Genomic DNA, 23,186 nt, shown 5'->3' on the forward strand with positions numbered 1-23,186 from the left:
TGCTGCGGTGTTGTATTGATGAGGGACATGTATGCTGCGGTGTTGTATTGATGAGGGACATGTATGCTGCGGTGTTGTATTGATGAGGGACATGTATGCTGCGGTGTTGTACTGATGAGGGACATGTATGCTGCGGTGTTGTATTGATGAGGGACATGTATGCTGCGGTGTATTGATGAGGGACATGTATGCTGCGGTGTTGTATTGATGAGGTACATGTATGCTGTGGTTTTGTATTGATGAGGGACATGTATGCTGCGGTGTTGTATTGATGAGGGACTTGTATGCTGCGTTGTTTTATTGATGAGGGACATGTATGCTGCGGTGTTGTATTGATGAGGGACATGTATGCTGCGGTGTTGTATTGGTGCGGGACATGTATGCTGCGGTGTTGTACTGATGAGGGACATGTATGCTGCGGTGTTGTATTGATGAGGGACATGTATGCTGCGGTGTTGTATTGATGAGGGACATGTATGCTGCGGTGTTGTACTGATGAGGGACATGTATGCTGCGGTGTTGTACTGATGAGAGACTTGTATGCTGCGGTGTTGTATTGATGAGGGACATGTATGCTGTGGTGTTGTATTGATGCGGGACATGTATGCTGCGGTGTTGTATTGATGAGGGACATGTATGCTGCGGTGTTGTATTGATGAGGGACATGTATGCTGCGGTGTATTGATGAGGGACATGTATGCTGCGGTGTTGTATTGATGAGGTACATGTATGCTGTGGTTTTGTATTGATGAGGGACATGTATGCTGCGGTGTTGTATTGATGAGGGACTTGTATGCTGCGTTGTTGTATTGATGAGGGACATGTATGCTGCAGTATTGTATTGATGAGGGACATGTATGCTGTGGTGTTGTACTGATGAGGGACATGTATGCTGCGGTGTTGTATTGATGAGGGACATGTATGCTGCGGTGTTGTATTGATGCGGGACATGTATGCTGCGGTGTTGTATTGATGAGGGACATGTATGCTGCGGTGTTGTATTGATGAGGGACATGTATGCTGTGGTGTTGTATTGATGAGGGACATGTATGTTGCGGTGATGTATTGATGAGGGACATGTATGCTGCGCTGTTGTATTGATGAGGGACATGTATGCTGCGGTGTTGTATTGATGAGGGACTTGTATGCTGCGGTGTTGTATTGATGAGGGACATGTATGCTGCGGTGTTGTATTGATGAGGGACATGTATGCTGCGGTGTTGTACTGATGAGGGACATGTATGCTGCGGTGTTGTATTGTTGAGGGACATGTTTGCTGCGATGTTGTATTGATGAGGGACATGTATGCTGCGGTGATGTATTGATGAGGGACATGTATGCTGTGGTGTTGTATTGGTGCGGGACATGTATGCTGCGGTGTTGTACTAATGAGGGACATGTATGCTGCGGTGTTGTATTGATGAGGGACATGTATGCTGCGGTGTTGTATTGATGAGGGACATGTATGCTGCGGTGTTGTATTGATGAGGGACATGTATGCTGTGGTTTTGTATTGATGAGGGACATGTATGCTGCGGTGTTGTATTGATGAGGGACTTGTATGCTGCGGTGTTTTATTGATGAGGGACATGTATGCTGCGGTGTTGTATTGATGAGGGACATGTATGCTGCGGTGTTGTATTGATGAGGGACATGTATGCTGCGGTGTTGTATTGATGAGGGACATGTATGCTGCGGTGTTGTACTGATGAGGGACATGTATGCTGCGGTGTTGTATTGATGAGGGACATGTATGCTGCGGTGTATTGATGAGGGACATGTATGCTGCGGTGTTGTATTGATGAGGTACATGTATGCTGTGGTTTTGTATTGATGAGGGACATGTATGCTGCGGTGTTGTATTGATGAGGGACTTGTATGCTGCGTTGTTTTATTGATGAGGGACATGTATGCTGCGGTGTTGTATTGATGAGGGACATGTATGCTGCGGTGTTGTATTGATGAGGGACATGTATGCTGCGGTGTTGTATTGATGAGGGACATGTACGCTGCGGTGTTGTATTGGTGCGGGACATGTATGCTGCGGTGTTGTACTGATGAGGGACATGTATGCTGCGGTGTTGTATTGATGAGGGACATGTATGCTGCGGTGTATTGATGAGGGACATGTATGCTGCGGTGTTGTATTGATGAAGGACATGTATGCTGCTGTGTTGTATTGATGAGGGATATGTATGCTGCGGTGTTGTATTGATGAGGGACATGTATGCTGCTGTGTTGTATTGATGAGGGACATGTATGCTGAGGTGTTGTACTGTTGAGGGACATGTATGCTGCGGTGTTGTATTGATGAGGGACATGTATGCTGCGGTGTTGTACTGATGAGGGACATGTATGCTGCAGTGTTGTATTGATGAGGGACATGTATGCTGCGGTGTTGTACTGATGAGGGACATGTATGCTGCGGTGTTGTATTGATGAGGGACATGTATGCTGCGGTGTTGTATTGATGAGGGACATGTATGCTGCGGTGTTATATTGATGAGGGACATGTATGCTGCGGTGTTGTACTGATGAGGGACATGTATGCTGCTGTGTTATATTGATGAGGGACTTGTATGCTGCGGTGTTATATTGATGAGGGACATGTATGCTGCGGTGTTGTATTGATGAGGGACATGTATGCTGCGTTGTTGTATTGTTGAGGGACATGTATGCTGCGGTGTTGTATTGATGAGGGACATGTATGCTGCGGTGTTGTATTGTTGAGGGACATGTATGCTGCAGTGTTGTATTGGTGCGGGACATGTATGCTGCGGTGTTGTACTGATGAGGGACATGTATGCTGCGGTGTATTGATGAGGGACATGTATGCTGTGGTTTTGTATTGATGAGGGACATGTATGCTGCGGTGTTGTATTGATGAGGGACTTGTATGCTGCTGTGTTTTATTGATGAGGGACATGTATGCTGCGGTGTTGTATTGATGAGGGACATGTATGCTGCGGTGTTGTATTGATGAGGGACATGTATGCTGCGGTGTTGTATTGATGAGGGACATGTATGCTGCGGTGTTGTACTGATGAGGGACATGTATGCTGCGGTGTTGTATTGATGAGGGACATGTATGCTGCGGTGTATTGATGAGGGACATGTATGCTGCGGTGTTGTATTGATGAGGGACATGTATACTGTGGTTTTGTATTGATGAGGGACATGTATGCTGCGGTGTTGTATTGATGAGGGACTTGTATGCTGCAGTGTTTTATTGATGAGGGACATGTATGCTGCGGTGTTGTATTGATGAGGGACATGTATGCTGCGGTGTTGTATTGATGAGGGACATGTATGCTGCGGTGTTGTATTGATGAGGGACATGTATGCTGCGGTGTTGTATTGTTGAGGGACATGTATGCTGCGGTGTTGTATTGATGTGGGACATGTATGCTGCGGTGTATTGGTGCGGGACATGTATGCTGCGGTGTTGTACTGATGAGGGACATGTAAACTGCGTTGTTGTATTGATGAGGGACATGTCTGCTGCGGTGTATTGATGAGGGACATGTATGCTGCGGTGTTGTATTGATGAAGGACATGTATGCTGTGGTTTTGTATTGATGAGGGACATGTATGCTGTGGTGTTGTATTGATGAGGGACATGTATGCTGCGGTGTTGTATTGATGAGGGACATGTATGCTGCTGTGTTGTATTGATGAGGGACATGTATGCTGCGGTGTTGTATTGATGAGGGACATGTATGCTGCTGTGTTGTATTGATGAGGGACATGTATGCTGAGGTGTTGTATTGATGAGGGACATGTATGCTGAGGTGTTGTACTGATGAGGGACATGTATGCTGCGGTGTTGTATTGATGAGGGACATGTATGCTGCGGTGTTGTACTGATGAGGGACATGTATGCTGCAGTGTTGTACTGATGAGGGACATGTATGCTGCGGTGTTGTACTGATGAGGGACATGTATGCTGCGGTGTTGTATTGATGAGGGACATGTATGCTGCGGTGTTGTATTGATGAGGGACATGTATGCTGCGGTGTTATATTGATGCGGGACATGTATGCTGCGGTGTTGTACTGATGAGGGACATGTATGCTGCGGTGTTATATTGATGAGGGACTTGTATGCTGCGGTGTTTTATTGATGAGGGACATGTATGCTGCGGTGTTGTATTGATGAGGGACATGTATGCTGCGGTGTTGTATTGATGAGGGACATGTATGCTGCGGTGTTGTATTGTTGAGGGACATGTATGCTGCGGTGTTGTATTGATGAGGGACATGTATGCTGCGGTGTTGTATTGGTGCGGGACATGTATGCTGCGGTGTTGTACTGATGAGGGACATGTATGCTGCGGTGTTGTATTGATGAGGGACATGTATGCTGCGGTGTTGTATTGATGAGGGACATGTATGCTGCGGTGTTGTACTGATGAGGGACATGTATGCTGCGGTGTTGTACTGATGAGAGACTTGTATGCTGCGGTGTTGTATTGATGAGGGACATGTATGCTGTGGTGTTGTATTGATGCGGGACATGTATGCTGCGGTGTTGTATTGATGAGGGACATGTATGCTGCGGTGTTGTATTGATGAGGGACATGTATGCTGCGGTGTATTGATGAGGGACATGTATGCTGCGGTGTTGTATTGATGAGGTACATGTATGCTGTGGTTTTGTATTGATGAGGGACATGTATGCTGCGGTGTTGTATTGATGAGGGACTTGTATGCTGCGTTGTTGTATTGATGAGGGACATGTATGCTGCAGTATTGTATTGATGAGGGACATGTATGCTGTGGTGTTGTACTGATGAGGGACATGTATGCTGCGGTGTTGTATTGATGAGGGACATGTATGCTGCGGTGTTGTATTGATGCGGGACATGTATGCTGCGGTGTTGTATTGATGAGGGACATGTATGCTGCGGTGTTGTATTGATGAGGGACATGTATGCTGTGGTGTTGTATTGATGAGGGACATGTATGTTGCGGTGATGTATTGATGAGGGACATGTATGCTGCGCTGTTGTATTGATGAGGGACATGTATGCTGCGGTGTTGTATTGATGAGGGACTTGTATGCTGCGGTGTTGTATTGATGAGGGACATGTATGCTGCGGTGTTGTATTGATGAGGGACATGTATGCTGCGGTGTTGTACTGATGAGGGACATGTATGCTGCGGTGTTGTATTGTTGAGGGACATGTTTGCTGCGATGTTGTATTGATGAGGGACATGTATGCTGCGGTGATGTATTGATGAGGGACATGTATGCTGTGGTGTTGTATTGGTGCGGGACATGTATGCTGCGGTGTTGTACTAATGAGGGACATGTATGCTGCGGTGTTGTATTGATGAGGGACATGTATGCTGCGGTGTTGTATTGATGAGGGACATGTATGCTGCGGTGTTGTATTGATGAGGGACATGTATGCTGTGGTTTTGTATTGATGAGGGACATGTATGCTGCGGTGTTGTATTGATGAGGGACTTGTATGCTGCGGTGTTTTATTGATGAGGGACATGTATGCTGCGGTGTTGTATTGATGAGGGACATGTATGCTGCGGTGTTGTATTGATGAGGGACATGTATGCTGCGGTGTTGTATTGATGAGGGACATGTATGCTGCGGTGTTGTACTGATGAGGGACATGTATGCTGCGGTGTTGTATTGATGAGGGACATGTATGCTGCGGTGTATTGATGAGGGACATGTATGCTGCGGTGTTGTATTGATGAGGTACATGTATGCTGTGGTTTTGTATTGATGAGGGACATGTATGCTGCGGTGTTGTATTGATGAGGGACTTGTATGCTGCGTTGTTTTATTGATGAGGGACATGTATGCTGCGGTGTTGTATTGATGAGGGACATGTATGCTGCGGTGTTGTATTGATGAGGGACATGTATGCTGCGGTGTTGTATTGATGAGGGACATGTACGCTGCGGTGTTGTATTGGTGCGGGACATGTATGCTGCGGTGTTGTACTGATGAGGGACATGTATGCTGCGGTGTTGTATTGATGAGGGACATGTATGCTGCGGTGTATTGATGAGGGACATGTATGCTGCGGTGTTGTATTGATGAAGGACATGTATGCTGCTGTGTTGTATTGATGAGGGATATGTATGCTGCGGTGTTGTATTGATGAGGGACATGTATGCTGCTGTGTTGTATTGATGAGGGACATGTATGCTGAGGTGTTGTACTGTTGAGGGACATGTATGCTGCGGTGTTGTATTGATGAGGGACATGTATGCTGCGGTGTTGTACTGATGAGGGACATGTATGCTGCAGTGTTGTATTGATGAGGGACATGTATGCTGCGGTGTTGTACTGATGAGGGACATGTATGCTGCGGTGTTGTATTGATGAGGGACATGTATGCTGCGGTGTTGTATTGATGAGGGACATGTATGCTGCGGTGTTATATTGATGAGGGACATGTATGCTGCGGTGTTGTACTGATGAGGGACATGTATGCTGCTGTGTTATATTGATGAGGGACTTGTATGCTGCGGTGTTATATTGATGAGGGACATGTATGCTGCGGTGTTGTATTGATGAGGGACATGTATGCTGCGTTGTTGTATTGTTGAGGGACATGTATGCTGCGGTGTTGTATTGATGAGGGACATGTATGCTGCGGTGTTGTATTGTTGAGGGACATGTATGCTGCAGTGTTGTATTGGTGCGGGACATGTATGCTGCGGTGTTGTACTGATGAGGGACATGTATGCTGCGGTGTATTGATGAGGGACATGTATGCTGTGGTTTTGTATTGATGAGGGACATGTATGCTGCGGTGTTGTATTGATGAGGGACTTGTATGCTGCTGTGTTTTATTGATGAGGGACATGTATGCTGCGGTGTTGTATTGATGAGGGACATGTATGCTGCGGTGTTGTATTGATGAGGGACATGTATGCTGCGGTGTTGTATTGATGAGGGACATGTATGCTGCGGTGTTGTACTGATGAGGGACATGTATGCTGCGGTGTTGTATTGATGAGGGACATGTATGCTGCGGTGTATTGATGAGGGACATGTATGCTGCGGTGTTGTATTGATGAGGGACATGTATACTGTGGTTTTGTATTGATGAGGGACATGTATGCTGCGGTGTTGTATTGATGAGGGACTTGTATGCTGCAGTGTTTTATTGATGAGGGACATGTATGCTGCGGTGTTGTATTGATGAGGGACATGTATGCTGCGGTGTTGTATTGATGAGGGACATGTATGCTGCGGTGTTGTATTGATGAGGGACATGTATGCTGCGGTGTTGTATTGTTGAGGGACATGTATGCTGCGGTGTTGTATTGATGTGGGACATGTATGCTGCGGTGTATTGGTGCGGGACATGTATGCTGCGGTGTTGTACTGATGAGGGACATGTAAACTGCGTTGTTGTATTGATGAGGGACATGTCTGCTGCGGTGTATTGATGAGGGACATGTATGCTGCGGTGTTGTATTGATGAAGGACATGTATGCTGTGGTTTTGTATTGATGAGGGACATGTATGCTGTGGTGTTGTATTGATGAGGGACATGTATGCTGCGGTGTTGTATTGATGAGGGACATGTATGCTGCTGTGTTGTATTGATGAGGGACATGTATGCTGCGGTGTTGTATTGATGAGGGACATGTATGCTGCTGTGTTGTATTGATGAGGGACATGTATGCTGAGGTGTTGTATTGATGAGGGACATGTATGCTGAGGTGTTGTACTGATGAGGGACATGTATGCTGCGGTGTTGTATTGATGAGGGACATGTATGCTGCGGTGTTGTACTGATGAGGGACATGTATGCTGCAGTGTTGTACTGATGAGGGACATGTATGCTGCGGTGTTGTACTGATGAGGGACATGTATGCTGCGGTGTTGTATTGATGAGGGACATGTATGCTGCGGTGTTGTATTGATGAGGGACATGTATGCTGCGGTGTTATATTGATGCGGGACATGTATGCTGCGGTGTTGTACTGATGAGGGACATGTATGCTGCGGTGTTATATTGATGAGGGACTTGTATGCTGCGGTGTTTTATTGATGAGGGACATGTATGCTGCGGTGTTGTATTGATGAGGGACATGTATGCTGCGGTGTTGTATTGATGAGGGACATGTATGCTGCGGTGTTGTATTGTTGAGGGACATGTATGCTGCGGTGTTGTATTGATGAGGGACATGTATGCTGCGGTGTTGTATTGGTGCGGGACATGTATGCTGCGGTGTTGTACTGATGAGGGACATGTATGCTGCGGTGTTGTATTGATGAGGGACATGTATGCTGCGGTGTTGTATTGATGAGGGACATGTATGCTGCGGTGTTGTACTGATGAGGGACATGTATGCTGCGGTGTTGTACTGATGAGAGACTTGTATGCTGCGGTGTTGTATTGATGAGGGACATGTATGCTGTGGTGTTGTATTGATGCGGGACATGTATGCTGCGGTGTTGTATTGATGAGGGACATGTATGCTGCGGTGTTGTATTGATGAGGGACATGTATGCTGCGGTGTATTGATGAGGGACATGTATGCTGCGGTGTTGTATTGATGAGGTACATGTATGCTGTGGTTTTGTATTGATGAGGGACATGTATGCTGCGGTGTTGTATTGATGAGGGACTTGTATGCTGCGTTGTTGTATTGATGAGGGACATGTATGCTGCAGTATTGTATTGATGAGGGACATGTATGCTGTGGTGTTGTACTGATGAGGGACATGTATGCTGCGGTGTTGTATTGATGAGGGACATGTATGCTGTGGTGTTGTACTGATGAGGGACATGTATACTGTGGTGTTGTACTGATGAGGGACATGTATGCTGCGGTGTTGTACTGATGAGGGACATGTATGCTGCGGTGTTGTATTGATGAGGGACATGTATGCTGCGGTGTTGTATTGATGAGGTACATGTATGCTGTCATGTTGTATTGATGAGGGACATGTATGCTGTCATGTTGTATTGATGAGGGACATGTATGCTGCGGTGTTGTATTGATGAGGTACATGTATGCTGTCATGTTGTATTGATGAGGGACATGTATGCTGCGGTGTTGTATTGATGAAATATCAGATAGGAGATACAAGTTTTGGGGGTTTTTTTACAATATTTTATAAACTTCACATTTCAAATCTACTCCAAAATACTCTAAACACAATTCTATTTGTTGAAATACGCTTGCAGGCTATCATTTTCCCATAATAAAAGTTGTAAATATCAGCCATTTGACACTTTTTTACTCCTTTCAATACTTTGCTTATGGTCACTGACTGCCATCTACACTGTCCTACTATGTTATTTGCCACTTTTTGGGGGTTCAGGGTGATTTTTCCGCTCTTTCCTGTACTACAGTACATTTATGTTGTACACTGCACCGTTTAATGTGAGATATCTCAGCAATATCCACAACATGCCATTTGTAATTGAACTGGGAATTGGGAATGTGTTTCATAACAATAACCTGCAAAGTGCACAGATCTTGTGGCTAATTGAATTGTCTTCTCTGTGGGTAATTGGACACCAAACACAGTGTATGTCCTCTTATGTATATGCTACCTTTTATTGAACGAAGGCAGTGACATAGAGTGCCAATATTTACAGCCTTGCAGCCAATTTTGGAGGTGCTTATTGTACTGAATGAGTGTCATCATGTTTAGTATTTTTATTTTCCCAGTGAGCTCCCCCTGCCCGGGCTGACAGTGGGGGAGATGGAGTATGTTCCCTATCTGTATTGCTCCTCTGCCTGGCAGTTTTGATAGTCTCCACCCTACTATTAACTACAGCCAAACAACAGATGTAAAAGACAACCAAGCCCCCATTTTAATTTTAACATATAGAGGTAAGATATATTGTTTAGTATTATTCAGCCTTTTCACTAAAAGTCTCAAAATATGTTTCGTAGATTATTACCTCCCCTCACCTTTAGGACATTACTTAATCTTATGTACAGTAGTGTCTCTGAATGTACCAATCACAACACTGCATACATACTGTAACCATCTGCAGAGCAAGTCTATCAGTCACAGTCTGCGTATACATTTACAAAAACGCTAATTCCTTACTTTGGCAATCTACTGGAGAGAGGTGAATGATAGACTAGTATACTGTATTGTTTAAAGAGAGCCTGAACAGCCTACTCTGTTGTGTAATTGAAGCTTAGTTTTAACAAACATTTCATATTTCCATCTCACTCAGCGTAGACTACAGTAGTTGTTTCGTGCAGCGATTTTTGTGCGGAGATTTTGAAATGTGTTCCTCCAAATCCCTAAAGTGCTAGTATGCTGGAAGGTTCTTATACAGAGGATGGGACATACAGTATGGTCTGTAAGTCCAGTAGTAGTATTGTATTTGTGTATTGGATAAGTACATGACAGCTTCACAAACCTTACCTAGCATTTGTGCACAAAGTTCTTGCCACTTATCACCTTTGGCTGTTTTAGCTTTACAGTGTTATTTCCTAATCCAAGACATATGTGGTTGGGCTTCATTTCGTTTTCTGAAGGCTGTTTGTTCCTGAACATTACACAATAAGTATAGCAATGTACGTCAGCAGATTAGTACGGAGCTCATACATAACTGAGATACAATGGTGCAGAAGAAATATTAGGGCTGGTTATGAGTACACATTCTCTTTTAGAAAGTCTACCTTTCCTGGTAGAATTACATTGATTCATATGAAAAATGAACAGTGTATGTACTTTGAACCAGTACTTAATTGCCAATGTACTGTATGAGATGTACCATGTTTGTCCCTGATGCTCTGGCTACTAAGCTTATTGGTATCTGTGAGTGATTCCTTTCTATTAGACTGATGGGTCCGTTTCACCTGAACTTGCCCTTTATTGTGATGCTACACAAATAGTCATGTTTATCATAATAGACAGAAAACCAATTATCTGTGGCTTAAACAGTGGATATGGCTGGTTTCATTCGGAATTGCCATATAAGAAATGCTATCTATTGCTTATAATGAAATCATATATATCCTCTTGCAGAGTCTAATTCAGTAATTGGTAAAGATGTGTAATATTATATAATTTATTTCATTATTACATAACCATCAGAAATGTAAATATCAAGTACTTGAATTATAATAAATGTGATTATTGTTTGATCTTTTAGATAAACATTGGATTATAACTAAAGTCTGTTACTTTGTTACATTTTAGATTCTCACCTCATCATTCAAGCCCAAGGAGACTAAATGTCCCCCTGAGTATGATGCAAAGGCGAACTCCACAGCCGCCCCAAGTCCAGTCAACAGGGGGGGCTTACTCAAAGACATACCAGCCAATAGCAAATGCCTCAGTGCAGCCTAACAGTCTTCACGTCCAAGGTGAGAAGTGCATAATGATGAACAGTACTTTGTATTTAGCCTATTATTAATCTAAGTGATAAATGCTGTAGACTTATTTAGAAAATGTCACTGCATACTCTGAGAAATATATATATCACTCAGGTTGTGATTTCAGACACTGGATGATAGGGAATTATATTGTTGTATAGCACTCCAAAATACAATACATGTCAGAAGAAGTTGCTTATCATAAAAGAGACTCCTACTTCATTCATAGTTTCCGCAGTATAAGTATTCTGTATTTCTTTGTGAAACGAGGTCCATGAGATTTTAGCCATTATGTAACAAGTCTGCAATTTATTGAAAGCAAGCAAAGTATCCTAATACACTACAGCGTTGTCTGTCAAAATCTCCCTATTGCACAACCATGGTGTAAAACACTGCACACATAAAAGATGACACTTCTGCTCTCCCTGGGCTTTTGTGCTCTGATAAATGTGGGGTATGTAATTGTTACAATGTAGCTATAGAAAGAAAAATAATACAGTCAAATTTCACTTAATAGTGAGAATTGTTTTTATAAGTACAACATATACAGAACATTTTTAAGCTGTAACCCTAATACCATAAAAAGAAAACCCACACAGCTACTGAAAAGCAACGTCTATGGCACATGTATACCTACAACATTTAAATAATAGTTATGTGTTTGATTTCTAGTATTAACTTATATGAATTGTATCACAGCTGAGATGTGTAAGAGTTGTCATTTAATTTGATCTATTTGGCATTGTCATTACATCATTCCCTTTTCAATTCAAGAAGTTAATTTAAAATCAACTGGTGTGCTCCAAAATTGTGCATCTCTTTTAGAACTATTGTATTTGCTTTTGTGCTTTGTGTAAACTCTGCTTCAAACTCCAACGTTCAATGGCATTGTGTACTGAGTGTCCATTTTGAACATATTTTAAAGGTAAAAACATTCCTACTTTTCTGTTTAGACTCCCTTCTATTTAAATAGAACTTTTTCCCTGTTCAAGCCAAGTGATCTCCTTGTTTCACCCTTATTTTATTATTACTGGACTTACGAAAATACAGGTTTTTTTTTAGTAGGACTGCCAAGAGTAATCTCGGACCCTGTTACAGTCACTTCTAGGGGCACATGCAGCCTCAGGGGGTGTGACTGCATTTGGTTCTCTGAATTAATTTGCCCAGGAATTAATAAGGGCTAGCTAGGGAAGTAGTTGAGACGATACCTGTGGTTGTCAAATGTTTGATATTTTTTAAAACATTGGATCCTTTGCTCCAAACTTTGCATCTTATATACAGAAGTACGTGGTCAGTCCGTGATCGCACCTCCAAAAGCAGCTGGTGATCACTGACTACCCGAGGAAGTATAGATCAAACAGTTAAGGTGTAGTGACACTAGCGCTGATGGTCTAATGAATCACAGCTATCTCTATAATAAGCAGAGGCAGCCTGAAATGTATTGAATACATGACATCATAAAAGAAAATAAATAAGATAAAAATATAAAAAATAGCAGCAATTGAAATAAATAAAAACCACAGCAAACAAGTGAATTGCACTGAAAAATGGCATAGAGCCTACAAAATATCTCTCTACTAAGGTGCATATAGTAACAAGCTTCAAAGTGCATAAGGTATAGCAGCAAATACAATTCCCATGAGACAGTACCATGGATAAGTAAAGTGCACTAAGTCCAAATTGTGGTAGAGCAATCAGAATAAGACAAAAAGGCCATTGTCCATACCATATAATGGTAGTGAGTGTCAATCCGGGTAAGGGAACAGGGGTTCAGGACACCACCCTGTTCCAGACACTCACAGGCTTCTATATAGGTAGTAGGTAGTAGTGGATACTGCATGTTTCGAGCTGGATAGATCTTTGTTTCACCATCAGCGCTATTGTCACTATACCTTAACTGTTTGATCTTTGCATCTTATATGTCTACAAACATGATTTATGTTTCTTTTTATATTTCTTTCGCTTTGCCTAAGTCCTTGCAGACCATGAGGTCAGGAACTATTCCTGAGCACCAGAGATGTCCCCTAGGAGGGTGTGCACATTTTTCAAACAAAATTTCCTTAGGTACAGTAGTGGTATGACCAGGCTGGGCTGGGGAACTCCATACTGCAGATCTACATTAACTTTTTTGTTTGGTGTATACAGTTTTTAAACATTAATATTAAACTGCCATCATTATCATCATAAAGTATTCATATGTAATACTACAAACATGCACGTGGTTATCCTTTTTAAAAAATGCATAATTATACTGTACTTGTAATGTATCTTGATACAGACATATACTTACCGAGTATTATTAACTGCACATATTGTACAATATGTGCAACTCAGGAAACTTACATTTTGCATACATAATTTTACGTGTAAGTTTAGCCCGCGACTATAAATGTGACCTAAAATGTGCAACCAGCACCTCACTGAAAGTAGATCTTATTGGCCACCTCTAAGGGAGTATTAAAACCAAGATCTTTTGCAAGCGCAAAAGGCGTGCACATTAGGGAACACCATGGTGTAAGCTTTGTGTCCACCCTTGTAGTGTACTTAAATAACTGATATGCATGTAAGTTGCATAAACATATCTCGTTTTTGTGATTTTGAACCAGCTCACTCCTAAAAGTAGATTGCTATGCTTAAGAAAAGCCTGTTCAACCTATCATCAAAAGAAAAAACACATACCACTCATCCATGCATTTATTAGAAGCATTGAACGTTCATGTGAACTAGTCACAGTTCAACCATGCATCAGTCATGTGTAAATCATATAGTGCTGGATTTACACGGCTTATTTGGAAACCATAGCCACAAAAGATTTGTTCTTACCATGCAAAGGCATATGTCACAGAGTAACGTCAGTCACACAAAAAAGCAGCCACATGACATCACAGCAGAGAAAGTTTTTGCGCACAAGAGTGCTGTGCTGTCTGATGATTTGTATACTGGATGTGTATAAAGTCTTGATGCTTAAGCCATTGTAGGTGAAAATGAATTACTGTATATTTTATTACACTGCAGTGTTTTCCCCTAAGCTATAGCAGTAATGTGTATTCCTGTTTGCACAAGCCTCTCTCTATAGAGCAGTAGTGCCACTCTCCTGACAACTTTGTTTTAAGGTCATAGCCCCACTTAGCATGATTTGTTGGACCTGCTGTGAGTAAAGCCACTCACCATTTATAACGTCATGCTTTACCATTTCTGTGCTTGATTGAAGGGGAAAAATGTTTTTTGAAGGATAGCTAGGACATTTGAATCTTTAAAACTATGATACTATAATAAGTTTTAAATATATATTTATTTCAGGCATTTGAGGCTATGCTATTAATAACTAAAATGTGCTGTCATAGAGGCAGATTCTAAACCTGATCAGTTATTGGCTTTGATCATTCTAGCATTAGACAAGTAATAAAAGCAAATGCCTGGTTGCTTGGTTACAGCCCACATGCTATTTACACTATGTTGTTAGGTAATGATTGATGTTCGGATGTTGAATGTTTTTTCGTTCTAATCCTGCAGTGCATTGTACAACATTGCAGCCTTTATGGCAGCGTAAGGGTTAACCTTTTCCACACTCTCAGCCCTGTAGTCCTATGAGACTAGTGCACAATTAAGGCCAGATCCTTTTAATGATGGATGCTAATAAATTGCTCTGAGGCCCACACCATTTGTCTCTATTGACTTCTTCTCCCTGGATTATGAATTCCGTGTTCTAGTTTCTGACATGATGACTAAATATCAGTATATCACTGACAACCAGTGTTTTCCATGCAGTGCACAGTTTTATAAATGACATGTATAAAAAAATGTAAATGCTGGTTTTCAATATCTAATTAATTAGTGTGCTGGGGTTTGAAATAGTTTTTGAGGCATTGATGATGAACATAATACCGTAGTGGTTGTCAGAATTAGCTCATTTATAAGGTTGACGACCCTGTTTAACAAATGATCTCATTAATCAGTGAATTTATCTATTAATTGAAACAAATCAAGTTATAAAAAAACTGACAGGTGTTTTAATTAACTGTTGTGCTGTGAAAGTTACAGTATATCCAATTCTCATCTACACCTCCTCATTACCTTGTATAGTCAAGCTCTTCACTCTGTCTGTAGTATGATAGGATACACTTGGTTATTATTTAAGTGCATAGCAGCATATGACATGCAGTAGCAATTATTTACTTTTTTGGTTCTTACTGTTTTCATAGATTTCTGGATACTGGTATTGCAGATAAAATAATTCCATACCAATGAGAGAAGAGATGGGATTCTAGGCATATCTATATACAGCCTAAGTGACTTCTGTTGGACATAGCATAAGGGCCATCTCGGGCAGCTTATGAGGATTAAATAAATGCATACATATACATAGTTAAGGTCGAAAGGAGATGGGGTGGGTACAAGGTACCTAGACATATTATAGAGGTCCCGTGTGATTATATATGGTAGATAATGCTTCACCACAGCTCCATTATAGATGGATGATGGGTGGTGAACGTGACTTCACAGACCAATAGCTTCTACCCTGCACCCGGATGCACCCTCAGCACCGCCTTTTGCTGAAGCTCCATTTAAATCATGGTCACGACCCCAAGGATTTGTGCACAATATGATTGGGCGGGCTCCAGGAAGTGTCTGCTTTAGGGCAAAGGATTCCTAAGGCACCTGGTGTGCTAGATAGGCAATACTATATGAACATACAGTAGTATATTATATTGTTGTGAACTGTAGCAGACTTTGGGTTTGACTTTAGTAATAGAGCTTTGAACCCCTTTAAAAAATAGTTTTAAAAAATTGCACAAATCCACCCAGATCAATATTCAAAATTCTTCTGTATTGATCTTGTAATTTCAAGAGGGTGTGGTATATTTTGTCAACATGGTCATAATATCGAAATTCTCGGCATGTTGATATTGACCACATCAGCATTCATTATGTCAACAGTGATGAAATGTCTACAAAACGTCTCTAGTGGACTAGTGGTGTCTTAACTGATACAGCAGTTAGAGCAGTGTCATCCTGGTGACTTCCGGACGATCCTGCAGCTCTTCTGGTGGAGAGTAATGCCCCTAATCCTCCCTCTAGTGCCTAACCCTAATCCTCCGCTACCGTAATCTAACCTTCCAATGCTTAACCCTAACCCTCCGCTATCACAGCGTAACCTAACCCACTGGTTCCTGCAGAATGTCGACACTTCACATGTTGATATATCATGTCAAAATTGTGAACATTCTGCATATGCCTACATGTTCATGTCAATATTTCCACAATGTCGACATCACAAATGTCAACATTATAAATGTTGACACTGTAAATGTCGACATTATGACTTCATCCCCTTCAAGTAATTTGTAAAATGAGGGATGTGAACATTAAGTTAATACAATTTATGCTCAGGAACTCTTCTATGCTTATAACCAGTGCAAGAGATTGAACAAACATATTTGATTCAGCCTCAGGTGATCAGATATGGTCGATTATTCAATATTGGTATGCTCACCTTTGTAATATTTCCTTGATTTTTAAGTTATTTAAAATATATGGTTGTTGTTTAATACAAATGTAAACTTGTTGGAAAACCTCTTTGTTAGCTTTTGTTTAAATACAACTCAATTTGCTGTTTAATAATTAATATTTTTAATATGTAAGCAGTGAGTAGATGAAATAAGCTCTTCTTCTATGTGGTTCTTACTAAGGAGTCTGCTTTCTATGTTCAGATTAATACCCCTTTCACACTGAAGCCCCGGCTCCGTACTGTGGCCCTGATTCAGAGCTGGACGCTCTGACAGAGCGCTCGCTCTGAATCAGGGCCGTCCTTCCTGATTTTTAGAGCGGCCTCCTGGCCGCTCGCATAGCTGTGGGTGACCACCCACAGCTATAGCAAGCGGCCATGATGATGGTCGCGATGGTCAAGATCATCGCGACCATCGGGCTTGCGACGAGACCCTTGTGGTAGGGTCTCGTTTCCGCAAGCCCTAGAGTGCTTTCAGCTCAAACAGAGCCGAAAGCACTCCCACTGACATCACTTGTGATGTTAGTGGGGCCGGCCCCAGACGGTAGGCGTTCCCATTTGAACGCCTCCATCTGGGCAGCCACGCCTCCGGCACGCCCACCAAAGGTGACGTGCTGTCACTCAACATCGACAGCACGCCCCCTTTGGTACGAGACCCGGAGCGACGGTGTGCCCGTCGCTATCCGGGTCTTGCACATGCGCACGACGGAGCCGGCTCCGTCGTACGCATGTGCACCGGGCCACCATCGACCCGCTTGCGAGCGCTCTGCGCTCGCTAGTGGGTCTGAATCAGGCCCTGTGTCCGACCTGGGATACCGAACATGGGGCTTCAGATGACTTACCCCGTTCAGACTGCCCGTTGGACCAGGTTATTCCTGGGTTGTCGCCGTTTGCACATGACACTTGGAGATGGCATCTCCAAGCAATTATGAGCCAGCCAATCAGCAGCCTTTTAGGCATGAACCATGTCATACCTTTCACACCCAGGGCCGTAGCTAGGGTAGTGCGGCCGGTGCCATCACACAGGGCACCACAGGTCAGGGGGCGCTGTTTGAGCCTGTCAAATTTCTGTTTATTATCATTCTTGCTTGTAGTTTCCTCTTATTTCATCCCCAGCATCTCCTGGCCTCTCCTATCTCTTCCCTGGCACTTCCCCATGAAGCCATGGCCCTTTTTTGGGTGCATTATGTCTCTTTGAAAAATGAGGGGGGCGCCAATGCTCTTTCTGGCACAGGGCACCAAAAAGTCTAGTTACGGCTCTGTTCACACTGACCAGCTACCCGGGTCAGACCCAGCAATAACCCTGCTAGCGACCCAGGTAGCGGACCCGGGATGCACAACCTACTGTAGGTCGACCCTTTCACACCAAGCCAGGACCCGGGTCACGCTGTGTTCTCTCTTCTGTGTGCGAGGGATATAAGCTTGCCCCCAGCTCTATTGTTTTAACCGCCTTCTCAAAATGAGTACTACAGGAGAGTGGTGTTATAGAAATCTGATATTTAATGGAAATGAAACAGTATAATGGACTTTTTTAGAATATATTATACCAGCCTACTAGCAAGTATGGCATTATAAAGGGGACAGGTGAGTGCTTTTTTTAAAGCGGGAGCACTGTATACTGTTATCCTTTTACACAATAAGTCTTGATAAAAGTCTCTATTGCTACCAGATGTATGTCAACTACAAGAAACAACACATGTTTCATAGACAAGTGATATATTTTCACGAGTGTTGATACTTCTTGAGGCCTAGATAAGTGGGGCCCACTTAGGGGCTGTGTATTTGAAAATCTCCATGCACAGATTTATTTAAAAAATCCCTTTGAAACGTGTATTTTTGTACCAGCAGTGCATCAATGTTTCACCAAGAAAAAGCGCTTCAGATTTATGGCAAGAACAAAATTTCTCATCAGGGGCTTTTTTTCTTGGATCTGGTGGAACTTAAGATATGGTTTGCCATATGAACTGCTACAATTCCATATTTGCTTTTCCCCAATGTTTGCATATTGTTTGTTACTTTTTTATTTGATATATGTGGTTGCTGTTAGTTCATCGTTAACAGGTGTCGCAAAATGTGTCTCAAAAAAAACATTTACATATAAATCATTTTGCTTCTGTGTAACTGGAGTGTGCAGAAAATGACAATTGGTTTTCCTCCAGTTACTAAAGAATACTGCTTACAATTAGTTTTTTGTACAAATTAACCAAGTTTTGGTAATTGCAATGTGTGTTGCATGCATTCCCTTCTTGGTTTTCTTGATCATAAAATTGATTTGATAAATTGTTGATTTGTAACTGGTATTGAGTAACAGGGCTCAATGTATTTCTTGGTGATACTTCTGGTAACCTTATCATATTTTGTATTTATATTTGTTTTATTAAAATATCGGTCCATGACATTATAGCTCTTATCTTCTGTTGTTTTAGTTGGAAACATTATATTCAATTATATTTATTTTTGATTTGCCTATGTTTTCTCTTTGTAGTTATTTAGAAAGAGTTTTTGCTCATCCAAATTAAAACTGAGACCTAGTTCAGGACGAAAGAAAAATATAATTACTGTATCTTCATCTTTCAGTACCTTGTTATTGATTTTAGTAGACTGATTATTGACATGGAAGTTTGCTTTTGGTGGTCATGTTGCCGGTAATTAGGCTGCTTTGGTGAGGCAGTTTGGGATCCACACACAACTTTAGCACAAGGTCTTTACCTTTAAATATCAGTGAGAAGTCATTTTAATAAATAAAGCTAAACAATACATATGGTCTAGATCAGTAGTTCTTACTTATGATATGTTCCATGCACAGTCATACCTGTCAAGATTAAGATAATCTCATAAATCAGGAGATGGATCATTATCAGTTCCATTTTCACCTTAATGAAACATACCCAGCTATAGTTTACATCTTAATGAATGTGATCAAGGGATTAAAATTCTGGGTGATATCACCAAAAATGAGATAATGGAAGCCAATAATAAGTCCCAGTTCTTTTTCCCCTCCAAATAATTGCCAACACATTTTGCTCCATGTAATAATCAGGATAGAGTCTTGCTCTGGAAGGATCACTGCACCTATTTCTAAGAATTACAGACATCTTGCTCTTCTCTTCTCTTAGGAATTCACCTCTAGGGCATACATATGTTATACAGAAAAACCAAAAGTAGCTAATTTACTGACTTGTCTATTCAATAATACAGTATCCAGTGTTCACGTTATTGTAAGCCATTACCATGAATGCCCTTTGCTATACATCATTTCTGAGTCACTGGCCTAATACGATTTATCTTGTTTTCATTTTTTAAACTTATTTGTTGTTTATATAGGGGACCAATCTCTTAATTGATATAATGATGTCATCTAAAATACTGTATGCTCTGCTCTATGCTATGCTATGCATGTTCTGTTGCCCAACTTACCAGACATTTCCTGTCTTTTCTAAAAAGGCAGCATTGTTTCAGAACTATATGTGTGAACGTTTTGTACATTTGAAACATGTACAGTGTAATTTAAAACAGAAGTAAGGTACGGGATGTAGTATAAACCCCCGGCTGTTGGGATGCCGGAGCTCAGAATGGCGGCTCTGGAATCCCGACACCAGTCAGAATCCCGACCGCCATCATCCCGACCACCAGCATCTTGACAGTAAGTAGTAGGATTAGGGGGAGAGTTAGGGCTTAGGGTTAGGCAGTAGGGGGAGAGTTAAGGTTAGGAACTAAGGGGGAAGGGTTAGGTTTAGACTGCGGGGGGGTAGATTTAGGCTGTGGGGATGGAGGGTTAGGTTTAGGGGTAGGGTTAGGATACTTACCGACAGGTGTCTGTATCCTAACCCTGTCGGGATGGCTGCATCAGGATTCTGACCACTGGGATCCTGAGTGCCGGCATCCCGGTTCCAACCCTAAGCTAAGTACTAGGTGTCTCATAGCATGTACTAGGTGTGTTGATTAAGGGCCTGATTCTGCTGCAGTGTCCATGTTGAACGTCTTTTGCCAGTATTGCTTCTAGGACTTTATGTAAATACAGCTACGAGCCCTTCCGTGGTGTACAGCCTTATGTTTGAATATACAGTACAAGGACTAAGATTATGCAAGGACTAAGATGACTGCTTTGAGCGCCTTTAGACACTGAAATACAGTTTGGTGTGTCTTTAGACACAACCATCGGTTACACCATCAAAACTTGCACCTGGCCCATGCTAGGTACAGATTCTCTGTATGGAATCAAATGTGAGCAATTATACATCTGAGTTCACAACTATTCAATGACACACTCATGACACTCCTATAACATGGACAATCTCTGTGTGTCCACTTAGCCACATCCATATCAATGTCCATTACATTTTAAAGATATTTCTGTGACTGCGCAACAGTGACTCTGGACTCCGGACACCTGCGACTGCAGTGCAACTTAGGTGCATGTACAGTTGAAAAAAATCGCCCAACTGGGTGCAACATTGACATTGCATTGGACTCGGAATCAGGCCCTAAGTGTGGTGCCCATAATCCATTCATAAACATCAAGGCCCAGGCATTGCTTGGACTTCACCAATAATAGCCCCAGTTTCCCTTAGAACTAAATATGTCAACCAATACTAAGTTGTCCCAAGTATGTGCCCTATCGGAATGTAGTCAGCATCCCTGTGCATACAATCCGAGACAGCAGTCAGAATCCCGGCTCCAGAATACAGACGGCTATGATCCCGATGTGACAGTGAGTATTAGGGTGAGGGTTAGGCACTAGGAGGAGAGGGAGGGTTAGGCTGTGGTAGGGGACGGTTAGGGTCAGGCTGCGGTGGGGGGGGATGGACGGACGGTTAGGGTTATGCTGCCGAAGGGGAAGGTTAGGATTAGTCTAGAGGAAAAGTTGGGTTAGGGGATGGGTTAGAATACTTACCTGCATGCTTTAGGATTTCCACCTTCAGAAGTACACTGCCAGGATTCTGACTGCCAGCATTATCAATGCTGGGATCACGTACCCAACCCGCCCAATCAAGCTGTGGTTATTAATAAGGAGGATAAGGGACTAGACAATTCAGTTGCAGTAAGAGTAGCCATTTTTATTAAAAAAACAGCTTGGTACAAAATCAAAACAAAAAGGAAAGGTCAAGTCCAAGGGAGACAGCATCAGCAGTCAGAGAACAAAATACATAAAAACGGTCTGAACCAATAGTGGGCAGCATACATAGTAAGGAACTAGCAGGGTCCAAATACAAACCCCTCATGAGAAACATTTAAATGTGTATCCTAAAACTTATTAGGTCACTCACAAGTGTTTGTCACATGAGCATGCCCACACAAGTGCGCAAGCATAAATGGTAATTGAACATTATGTGGGTTCACATGGGCTAAAATGTGATGCCTCTGAAACAAAATCCTAACATTTAATTAATTGGTGCACTTGTACTAAAATAGATGCTCAACAAATGCTCAAATCCAAAATGACATACCGTGTTTCCCTGATAATAAGACACTGTCTTATTTATTTTTTTTGGTCAAAAAAACTCCATAGGCTTATTTTCGGCGTAGGGTTTATTTTAATTAACATTGACAGCAATTTCAATAATTCAATACAATTCTTTACTTACCTTTATTTTTTTTCCTCTTTTTCTCTCCTCTCCTCCGCGGTGCTGCTGTAAATGACGCTGCCACGCACGCCAGCTGCTGCGCACTCACTGTGAGAGAGTGAGACGCTGCAGCTGCGATTGGATGCCACTGTTAACTCTTTGACAGCTGCATCCATTTCATGTGGGGGGCGGAGCTGGGGGCATTTTAGTGTTGCGCAGGCAGGGACCGGACAAAATGGGGATTTTGTTAGGTCTTATTTTCGGGGTAGGGCTTATTTTGGACCGTTTTCGAAAAGTAAGGGTAGGGCTTATTTTCGGGGTAGGTCTTATTATCGGGGAAACACAGTATATAGCTCTCTCTGGGCTTCATTCATCAAGAACAAATTCTCTTTGGTGAAAGTTTACTTTTAAATTTGCTGGTTTTCTTTTAAAAAATTATTGGAATTCCTCATTCTCCTTTTGCGGACACGGTTTTTCAGAAAGTGATATATTTCCCCTCTCCAGCTGCATGTGTTTCACTTACCTCCTGCATATTCGGCATGCTGCACATGCACAGCACCCGAACAAGGAAGTTGTGTGCAGTCCGAAGATCCTTTCCGCCGGAGGATTCTGCAGCCGAAAACAAAAATAATCGTGAAGCTGGAGCTGCAGGCTGATGCTGCTGCCTGGACCAGTGTTCAATCTAGCCCAGAGCCCAGTAATAGTCTCTCCCCAGCTGAAAGTTGATGTTACCCAATCACACCATCCCAGCCTGGCAGGGGGCGCCATCAACAC

At 42.4% G+C, this 23,186-nt stretch overlaps 1 protein-coding gene across 1 annotated transcript in view; it reads left to right on the plus strand.

Annotated features, from left to right (window-relative positions):
• The window catches only part of GLIS3 (GLIS family zinc finger 3), a 548,195-nt gene that overhangs the window by 495,060 nt on the left and 29,949 nt on the right, over nucleotides 1-23,186 (plus strand). Inside the window, 1 exon segment of the mRNA XM_088476633.1 lies at nucleotides 11,167-11,333. Within this exon segment, the coding sequence (XP_088332759.1) occupies nucleotides 11,167-11,333 (167 nt within the window).

Source organism: Taudactylus pleione, unplaced genomic scaffold (genome assembly GCF_031769625.1).
Source record: "Taudactylus pleione unplaced genomic scaffold, aTauple2 ptg000190l, whole genome shotgun sequence".
Lineage (NCBI taxonomy): Eukaryota > Metazoa > Chordata > Amphibia > Anura > Myobatrachidae > Taudactylus > Taudactylus pleione.